Here is a 10,741-nt window from a genome sequence, read left to right on the forward strand (position 1 = left end):
TAATTTTAAATTCATCTCCATATAACATGAGAATAAACGAATATATTTAAGAAGAAATATAGTTTTAAATTCATCTCCATACAACATGAGAATAAACGAAAACAACATAATATTTAAGAAGAAATATAGTTATAAATTCATCTCCATACAATTCCTTATACATAAGCTTCTTGTCTCTTAACTCTTCTAATAATTCCATACAAATTTCCGGCCACTCTTTTTCATTAAGTAGAGTAAGGAGGCTACGCATTAAACACCACAATTGACATTCAACTTCACAGATTTTGTCCAAATATGGTTTTATAGCGTCAGGAATTTCAGAAAAATACCTATTGAATGTTTCAGAAGTCTCACAAGCTTCAAATATGTCATAAGTTTTCAATATTTCGAAAACAAGACAAAACCTTCAACAAAGGAGGAGAAACAATTAAAATCAAAAGCATCATATGGGCCGTGGAAAAGTTTAACAAAGTTGAGTGGAGCAATCCCAAATCCGAAACAATAACTACTTAAAAAAAAAAAAGCCAAAAAATGAAAGAAAGGATGGATGAGGTTTGGTTATATAAAGTATAAAGCAATTTTGAAGGAAAATGAGTTTGTTATGAGAAAGAAATTGCATCTATGTTTCAGTTTAACGAAACTCTGTTTTACCTCGGGAGACCAAAAGACTTGGATAGTGACAAATAAATAGTTAATATATGGATTATGATTAGTTATAGTGAATGTTGAAATTAAAGAGTAAGAATAAAAAAATTCAAGTCGTGTAGTATTGAAAATTGCAAAAGTTACAAAGATAGCAAAAACTATTAATTTTATAATTCAAGAATAGGAAAATCTTTCAAAGGAATTCATAAATTTAAAAATCCATAGAAGCATTATTTGAATACAAATCAAAGTAGAAAAACATAGAATTAAATAAAATTGATACAAAGATAACTATATCTATGAATTTATGCTTCCAAGGAAAGCCTTCTAAAGTGAGTTCTAGGACAATGACAAACCAATATGTTCTTTTGAAAACATGAAATTGTTGACTTTTCTTTTTTTTAAAAATATTTTCCAATGTTTGTTGTATCATATTTCAAACTTTATATAAATGCATAGGTGTATATATTTTTCTCGGCCCAAGTGATGCAGCATCATATATGAACCCTATAATCGACTATGCTTAAACCAAAACTTGATATTTTTTATTTTTGATCCTAATTCCAAAAGAAAATTAAAACTATATACATTAAAAAAAAATTAATAACAAATAGAATTAAATACCTTTAAGGTTTGAATATGAGAAATCATAACCAAATTAATCAAGAAAATTACGGTTGCTACAGTTAAACACAAAAGTCCTATTGTGCTGAAATGCGGAGAATAGGGTAGAGAAAGCACTGGCCAGACAAATCTCCGACAAAGAGAGAATATAACAGGAGCTCGGGCAATGGGAGAAGGATCCACGGTATAACATAACTTCAAAAAAAAAAAATTATATCAAATTAAACAAAATTTGTTGATTATTTCTACAAAGTTTCAAACTATAGGATCCTAGCATCAACAAGTTTACTCAAACAGTTCAAAATTCAGATTTTAAAGAGAAAGAGAGGGCACTCACCCTGGAAGAAATACCGCGTGGTGGTGGTAGGCTAAGGGTGGCATTAGGTTGTGGCATAGGGGTAATGGGATTTGGAAAAAGACAGTGGGGGAGTTTGTGATGGAACAGTAGCATTTGGTATGGGATTTAAAACATGTAGAGAAGTATTTATTGTAAAAGTGGTTGGAAGTGTTGTTATAAGTATTAATTGTCAGAGTAAATATTAGAGAAGTGGTATTTGAATATTGTGGGGTGGTTGTCGTAGTTTAATGGTTTTAGAGAGTTGTTTTTGACGGTTTTGTAAAGGCATGCTTTAATGATGATGGAAAATATGGTGTTGTTTGTTATTCACAAACTAAAAACAAAAAGTGATAAATTGAAAAATAAATAAAAAACAGTAGAACACGAAATACTCACATCAAGTGATAAAGTACATGCCTAAGATAATGAGAAAATAAAGTATTGCAGAGACAACATTATTTTCATATTCAACCTTTTTCCATTTTGTTGTTCCAACAACTAAAGAATCTTTGTACCCTATAGAAATTAATCTTTTGGCGTGGAGAGTAAGAAAAACATGAATACAGATTTTTAACTTTTAGTGAATAAAAAAAATTTGAATGGCTTCAAGGTAATTAATGAGTTTAATTTGCACTTCAATTCCCATTACGTTTACCGTTTCTTTGTCTTGTCTATAAATTGAGTTTCACACCATCAATGTTTTCCATCCTCTCTCTTAAGTTTTTTTTTTGTTTTTTTATTTTATGATTTTGAAAAACAGCTAGAAAAATTTATCAATCGAGTCGCAGTCTATGTCACTCTCTTTAAAATATTTTGCAGTGTTATCTAAAATTATTCAAAAGAGTCGAACTAGCACGACACCTCCAAAATAAAACAATTCAATTTTATATTGAGATTTTTGATGTGTTTTAGAATGAAACCGACAATTTCTTTATATAATGGAGTAAGCTAGACAAGTTATACAATCTAAACAAGGTGAGACTAAGGAATTTTCTCAACTAACACACAAACACACTTATTTTTTCTAACAATGTGAGATTTAAGGAGTTTTTTAAATTCATCTCTTTATTAGAATATTAAAATGTTCCAAAAATCCCCCACTTGAATTTTAAAAAAATGTTTCTGAAGTAACGTCAAACGTTTTTAAGATTGTGCATAAACAACGATATTTTGTGTAGCAAGTAGGACTCCAATTCAACATGAGTGGCATGATTATCTTGAACTCTATCTTAGACATCAAACTCGCACACAACCTTTTCTTAAGGTGTATTCTAATAGCACGTGTTTTAATGGCCCTGCATGTGTATCCTGATTTAGTGAAGGCTCTAGGAATTCTGCCTCAAAATTCCATAGAAACCGACCTAAGTTCCACAATCACATATGAGTTTATCAAGAGTACTCTTGTAGCTACGTACTCCCTCATACATAGTACATATCTCATTAAGAGTTTCTATTATCTCATCCACTTTTCACTTTAGGATTCACACTTCTTTTATTTATACTACCTGATCACGTCATATTACTCACAACTTATTATTACTCATTTCACTTATTTATTGGGATATCTAGTCTATTAGATCAGGTTACCATCATGAGCAATTCATTTCTCTAAAAGTATTAGTCCCATCTTTTTGAATGTATTATGAATTTTCTCTAGCTAATCCTTTTGTCAAAGGATTCCCTAAATTTTTATCAGTGCATACATGATTCACTCGTACAACTTATTTAGAGATACAATCTCTAACAGTGTTATACTTAATTCTTATTTTGCGTTAATTACCATTATACTAACGATTCTTAAGATTTGTAATAGTTGTGATACTATCATAGTGGATCAACACACCTGACTGTCGCATCCGCGAAAAACAACCGGCGGGCTGAAACAAAAACACAACACAGAGCCGCCACTGCGCGTTATTTATCCCAAGATAGGGAAAGGAAACGCTCAGAGAAACCTGGAAAGGAAATGGTCTCGCGACCAAAGAGAAAGGGTAAGGGAGTCGGTTACGCAAGGGGAAGGTATTAGCACCCCTCACGTCCGTCGTACTCGACGGGATCCACGTTCTAAAAGAAAGAAAAGGTTGCTAAAACACCACACACACACACGCACCGAAGACAACACAGGTGGGGTTAAGGAGAAGAGAGCTCGATAGGACATCGCATCCTATGCCTACGTATCTCGTCTAGAACGAGAATCAGAGCTGCCGTAGTTCGGCTCACGCACGCCAAACAAGCAAATAAACACACCGGCAAACATGGAGCCTGAATGCCAATCACTGGGCTTACATCAACATCCGAACCAAAACACGCACAAAACGGCAAACGTGGAGCCCGACTGCCAATCACTGGACTTACATCGGCATCCGAACCAAAACACACGCAAGAAGAAACAAGCAAACACACACAAAAAGAAAAAAAGGTGCCCGGAGAGACCTCGCACGGTCTCCTGCCTACATACCTCGTCTGGAACGAGGATCAGGGCGATGTAGTTCCTGTCGCATCACGCGAAAAACCGGCGGGAAACAAGAACAACAGAGCCGCCACCGTGCGTTATTTATCCCAAAAGAGGGAAAGGAAACGCTCAGAGTAAACCTAGGAAAAGACATGGTCTCGCGACCAAAGAGAATGGGATCGGGAGTCGGTTATGCGAAGGGAAGGTATTAGCACCCCTACGCATCCGTCGTACTCGACGGGATCCACGCACAATAGAAAGGAAAATGGTTGCTAAAACACTGCTCAAACACACACACACTGGCTGAAAGAGACACAAGAAAACAGACTGAAACTGACTCGGCAGGATACCGCATCCTGGGCCTACTTAGTCTATCAGGCAGAGACATCAGAGTCGAAGTAGTTCGGACTGGGGAAACGACACATGCTCGCTAGGATATCGCATCCTATGCATACGTATCTCCTCGGACGAGAGAAGAATCAGAGCATCCGTAGCTCGGCTGACACACACACAAACAAACACTGGCAAAGGCAAACGTGGAGCCTGAATGCCAATCACTGGACTTACATCAGCATCCGAACCAAGAACACACACCAACACTGGAACCCGAATGCCACTCGATGGACTTACATCAGCTTCCAAGCACACAACAAGACAAAACAAAGACACAGGCGCCCGGAGAGATCAGCTCATCTCCTGCCTACGTACCTCATCTGGTATGAGGATCAGGGCGACGTAGTTCCCCTACGCAGGGAAAAAGGATTAGCCTAACCAGATAACAAAGGGAGATACAACTCTAGGGAGACTACGACTCGAGCATAGATGTTGTCATGCAAAATTGTCCCTAAGTTAAGGTTTCTAGCTAACTTGCACAGGAAGCAAGCCTATCCTAAACATGACTTGCACAGGAAGAAGAAGGGTCTCGATTGCAACTAGGGCAAGAGAAAGGGGAGGTCTCAATCGCAACGAGGGCGAGAGAAAATAATTAGTGTTAGTTGTTAGTCAAACTCGACAAGACATCGCATCTCGTGCCTACGTATCTCATCTGAACATGAGAATCAGAGTTGCCGTAGTTCGGCCAAACTATTTCTGTTGGTTTGTGTTTTTTAAGTGGACAACGGCACTGCGCAATCTACCCGATGCTCGACCTTTGGAGACTTACTCACCTGTAGTAGAAGGAGTTAACGTATCCTTAAGAGGGGATAATGTTTGTTTGTGTTTTAGGAAAGCTCAAGCAAGAAAGGAAGTCCTATACGAAGGAACCGTGCTACCTTAATTGACATGCAAACGAGACTACGCGGAGTCTAGCAAACCTAGGGGATACAATCACACCACACAAGCACATACAGCATAAAATAAACACACCAACAAGGGGGCTCAAACATCAAGGCTAGGTTTTAGTCGAGGGGTCATATCAACCTCAACAAACAAACCTCTAGAATTGGGTAGATGTTGCTCTTAACCTTGCCATTGAGGGGCTAAGGTGAAGCAGATGAAAGGAGATGAGGGGTGTGCCTCATTGCTCTTATCCCTGGCCAGGGAGAGCATTTGACAAGAATGTGTGGGTTCAGAAAGTGGGAACCCTTCTACACATTTGATACTGACTCAACTGTACAATTGTACAAGATCTTGGGTTTGTATCTACAATACATCAACACAGTGGTGTGAGCAGAGCAGATGACACACAGAATAGCAGGGGATAGGTTGCATATCCCTTGGGTTCTGCCAATTGCCTATTCACTTAGGAGGTCTTTGAATATGTACAGGGACAAATTATAAACATACACAAACATTGCCTCTTAAGGAGGACTTCAGACAGTTGCCTGGCCAAGTAACAGGCCAGGTCTTCCAGACTACATGAAGATGAGAAATATACCTCAATGCAAATTGCTATTAAAGCAAAGCAAAGCAAGTTCAAAGAACTAAGCAACTAATGGTACCTGAAATAGTCAAACAGATCAGTACACAATTCAAAAGCTAAAGCAAAGGAGGTAGGAATCAACAGTCAATACAATTAACAAATGTGCAAAGCACAATGCTCAAGGCATGTGAGCCAAGCCACCTACAAAACACACAAGTTAGTCAATGATATTTAAGCAAGCTCAATCAAAAAGAAATGGTCTCATTGGTCATTTGTTGGTCAACCTGAAAACATGAACTCAAAGGTGAGTAACAGGACCACTAGGGCAAGCCTAGGGTCAAAAATGAATGAGAAAGTCAAAACAGCAAGCAATGTCCAATCAAAATCAAATTCAAACATTTAGGAAGCAAACCCAATTGGTTTCATGTTCATATCATGCATCATCATCATTTCATAAGCAAAAGAAGTCAAAGCATGGCAAATGAGAGCTCATAGGAGTCAACAGAAAGACTTGCATCAAAAGCAAACTCAAACATTTTCAAAAATCACCAAATAAATCATGATCAATCCTAACACATAGCATGGTAAGCATGTTAAATTTCATCTCATTTGGACAAGTGGAAGGCAGTCAATGAAAATCAGAAAGTCAAAACAATTCTGAACATGCTCAAGGAAGTCAACCAAACATGCATCAACTTGAAAAATTCATAAATCAGAGATGGCATATGATAAATGAATGGGACTAAAACCATGGCAAAGCTTAGGATGTCTAGTTATCTCATGTAAAATTTCATGTCCATCTAATAAAGTATGAGCATTTCACAAATGAAATGGCAACATGTATCACACAAAGTCAACATTTTGGTCAAACAGGGGAGAAAATCTCAAACAAATGGAAAATGCCATGAACAATTCCACAAAAAATCACACACAAACTAGACATATAAGAGTAGGTTCATGCAAAAAATCAATCCATTTGGAGGTCAATAGGCATGGCTATAAAAATCAACAAGTTGAACATCAATGGTGTGACACAAATTGTCACACCCTACTTCAAAAATTCACAACTCACAATCCAGATAAGATAAATTCACAAACTCTACATCAAAATAAACATGAATGTGTCTAGTTTGTGCACAAAAATTTTCAGGTCCATAGGATAAGTCATGACTATTTCACAAAGGTTTTGGTAAAGGGTACAAAAAAGGGATACATGTTACAAACCCTAGTACCATTAAAAATCCACTCATCCAAAAAATCAGAAAAAATCATGATAAAAAAGTAGAGATCAAACAGAGCATAGTGCAAAAAATTTCATGAAATTTGGATCACAAATGGATGAGATATGATTTTGAAAGTTGTTGCATCAAGTTGAAATAAAAATTGAAGAAAAAATGAATTAAATAAGATTTAATAAGGACCGGATGGCGTTTTTGTAATAATCCAAACCACTTATCAATGCGCAGTCGTTTTGCTCGCTGAAACGAAATAATTTCATTGGTTCATGGCAAACAGTACCATGCACGCACGTGGGACAGAAGGAAATCTGGGCAAGGCAATGTTCTAGGGTTTTATGAAGAACAGCATAACAACATTCATCCCCAAAATCGATTCACGCAATTTTTTTCCAGAAATCACAATTGGATATACAAAAATGATCAGCAAGGCATAACTAACATGAATCCATCATTAATTTTCACTAAAACACAACACAACTCATGAATCGAGCAAGAATAGAATTCATCATCAAACTTCATTTCAGCATATCTCCTAAACTACTCAACCAAATCATGTGACTCGAAGCTTAATGTGCTCAGGGACAAGAGATCTACAAAGTGCATACCATGGTTTTGGAAAAGGTGAGAGTCGAAAATTTACCAAGAGTGAAGAGCAGCTGAGATTTTGATGTTGTTTGCTTGCAAATGCTCAAAACAGGTGAAGGTCCAAGCTCCACAAGGTGAATGGTGAAGTTGGCTTGGCTTGAGATAGCTTGAAATAGCTTTAACCAAACTTTGCCATTGATGGAGCTTAGCAAACACAGTCCACGAAATGGCCCTCCAGTTGGTATGTGATGGTTGCAATAGGCTCACAATGATGGTTATATGATGAAACAACAATGGCCAGCTCGAGTTCTCTTGAGGTTTTGGCAGAAAAGTTCAAAAATGAAGAAATGAGATTTTTGAGAGAGAGAGTTTTTCTGTTTCTAATGGTGGCTGCTAGGGTTTCCTTCAGAGAGAAAATGATGAATATATACTCTGTTCAATGGTACTTAATCAAGGTTCATGAAAAAGTGGAATGGAGTTGGTGAAAAGTGTCCTTTTGCCAATTTTCAAGCAAGTTGGTAATGGGTGTATGTACTGCACGAAAATGGGCCTTGAACATGTCCAAAATATGATTTCTGAACATATTTGATTGGTAGAATTGGTTGGAAGTGGTTAATTTTGAAACTCATTTTTCAACCTCACTTGAAATTAATTCATGCAAGTCCAAAAATGCCATTTTGATTGGTAATGTTTTGGTGAATGATGGTTGCATATTTGGAAAGAGGGGATCAAATGTGACTTGTTGCAAAAAACCCCACCCAAATTGGCCAAATGGTTTGAGAGATATGGCCTTTTGAAGTTCAAAAATTTTGGAGAATGAATTGATCATAACTTGCCAACCATACATGGGAATTGAGTGTTCTTGGACTTTTTGGAAATGGGAGAACAAGATCTTCAACTTTCATGTTGGGCAAAAATTCATTTAAAGCTTGTATCATGATGTAAGTTTGGGATCAAGAAGTTTCCATTTTTGGCAAGTTTCAGTTACAGGTCCAGTTTCTATTTTTGGAAATTTCTGATTTTGCTTCCAATTCTTCAATAATGGTCTTTGACATGTTATATGAGGCCTATATGGACATGAATGAGCCCTTTCAAACCAAATTCCATCATCAAAACCATAAAAATCAGTCACAGTTGACCAAGTTTGACTTTTTAGGGTTTCTGACTGACTGTGCATTGACTGATGACTTCTGAACATCCAACCCTTGACCAAAACACTTCCAAAGGATCCCTAGGTCATGTGAACATGTTGGACAAACCCTAGGGCCTTGGCTCAATGAGAATTGCATTTGCTTGCTTGATTGACTGATCTCCTGACCAGTTTGACCCAATCTGTCTGATGATCTTGCACTTGGGGCAAAGGACAATGCAATGCTATGCAGTGGACTATGTTAAATGTTAATGACCTAATAATGAAAATGTATGTACAATGATAGGTGCAAATTTGAGGTGCTACAGTTCCCCCTCAAGGGAAAGAAAATCTAGCCAGAAACCAAGGAAAGACACACTACCAGGGAGCTGTACTCGAGCCTAGTGTTGTCATGCATCATTGCCCTATGTTGAGGTTTCTACCTACTTGCACAACTGCAAGCTAATCCTATCTAGGAAGAAAGCAAGCATACAAGCATACAAGCAAACAAATATTCACAAAGCACACACTATAACCAATCAAGTGGGCTCAAACAATGGGTTTGACTGCCGAAGCAAGTCATCTGTACATGGGTATTGCTCGCTCTTAACCTTGCCATTGCGGGGCTAAGGTGAAGCAGATGAAAGGTGAGTGAAGATTAGACTTCACAGCTCTTATCCCTGACCAGGGAGAGCTTCAGACAAAGGAGCGTGGGTCCAGAATGGAGAGACCCTTCTACGCTCAAAGACTCTGACTCGATTGTGCAACAGCACAAGATCTTGGGTTTGTGTCCCAATGCATCAACACACAGCCGTGTGAGCAGAGGGACGACTCAACAGAATAGTGGGGGATAGATTGCATATCCCTTTGATCCACCAATTGCCTCATAGAGGTCTTTACCTGCTTGGCACAAATGTAAACAACCACAAACATCGCCTCTTAAGGAGGACTTCAGACAGTTGCCTGGCCAAATAACAGGCCAGGTCTTCCAGACTACATGAAGAATAGAAGTCCTACCTCAAGTGGTTTAAAAACCAAGCAGCAGCAAGCAAGTTCTTAAAGAACTGTAAGCGACTAAATGTACCTGAAATCAATCAAGTATCATCAGTACTCAGACAGACAAACAGTAAACAGCAAATGTTAATCTATACAGACAACACAAGTCAATGCACACAAATGCAAGCTATAAGCTCAAGCTCAAGCTTCCAATCCTACAACACAAAGTCAAGTTAGTTTATAAACATCAACCAAACTCAATTCAAATTGCCTTGAAGCAATCTCCTTAAGCATTGTGCATTTCATCCTGAAAATCCAAACCAAATGTGAGAAACTAGACCACTAGGCCAAGCCTAGGGTCCAAAGGGGATAAAAAAATCTAAACAGCAAGCAAAACCAATCCAAACTCACATTAAAACAATTCAAAAACAAATGCAATTGGTCCCATGCTCAAACCATTCACCATTATCATTTCATGCACAATTTAACATCAATCATGCAATTTGCAACACCAATTGACCAAACAGAACTATTTCACTCAAAAGCATACCAAAACCATTCAATTAATTCCACAAAAATTCACACCAAAACAGCACACATTCAATGTATAGCATGTCAATTTTCAGCTCAATTGGACAAAAGGAACTAGGTCAATAAAAATCAAGAAATCCAGACACAATTATTCAAGCCAATTCATAGCACCAACACATGCATTCACTTCAAAAATTTACAAAACAGTGAGAACAATTAAGAAATGAATGGGACCAAAAGCATGATGTCCTACAATGTGTCTATAATCAGCACACCAAATTTCACATTCATCCAAAACCATATGAGAATTTCACAAAAGATATGCCAACATGTATCACACAAG

General features: G+C 37.5%; 1 protein-coding gene across 2 annotated transcripts; it reads right to left on the minus strand.

Moving 5' to 3' along the window:
• On the minus strand, positions 1-1,871 carry LOC127119648 (uncharacterized). 2 transcript variants are annotated; one of them, XM_051049931.1, is made up of 3 exons: positions 1,607-1,858; positions 1,270-1,464; positions 93-404 (listed from the first exon to the last, which is right to left on the minus strand). In XM_051049931.1, the coding sequence occupies exons 1-3, from the start codon at positions 1,718-1,720 to the stop codon at positions 369-371; spliced, it is 345 nt and encodes a 114-aa protein (XP_050905888.1). In that variant the 5' UTR covers positions 1,721-1,858; the 3' UTR covers positions 93-368. The 2 variants fall into 2 exon arrangements, with proteins under 2 accessions (XP_050905880.1, XP_050905888.1); XM_051049923.1 differs by lacking the exon at positions 1,270-1,464 and having other exon boundaries at positions 1-404; positions 1,607-1,871.
• Between the last annotated feature and the right edge of the window lie 8,870 nt (positions 1,872-10,741).

This window comes from Lathyrus oleraceus, chromosome 1, assembly GCF_024323335.1.
Source record: "Lathyrus oleraceus cultivar Zhongwan6 chromosome 1, CAAS_Psat_ZW6_1.0, whole genome shotgun sequence".
Lineage (NCBI taxonomy): Eukaryota > Viridiplantae > Streptophyta > Magnoliopsida > Fabales > Fabaceae > Lathyrus > Lathyrus oleraceus.

Coding starts and splice junctions, on each gene's coding strand:
- LOC127119648 (XM_051049923.1), bottom strand. CDS start 1,650: ATGCCACCCTTAGCCTACCACCACCACGCGGTATTTCTTCCAGG. Junction 405..1,606: donor CACGCGGTATTTCTTCCAGG/GTGAGTGCCCTC, acceptor CCTTTGTTGAAG/GTTTTGTCTTGTTTTCGAAA.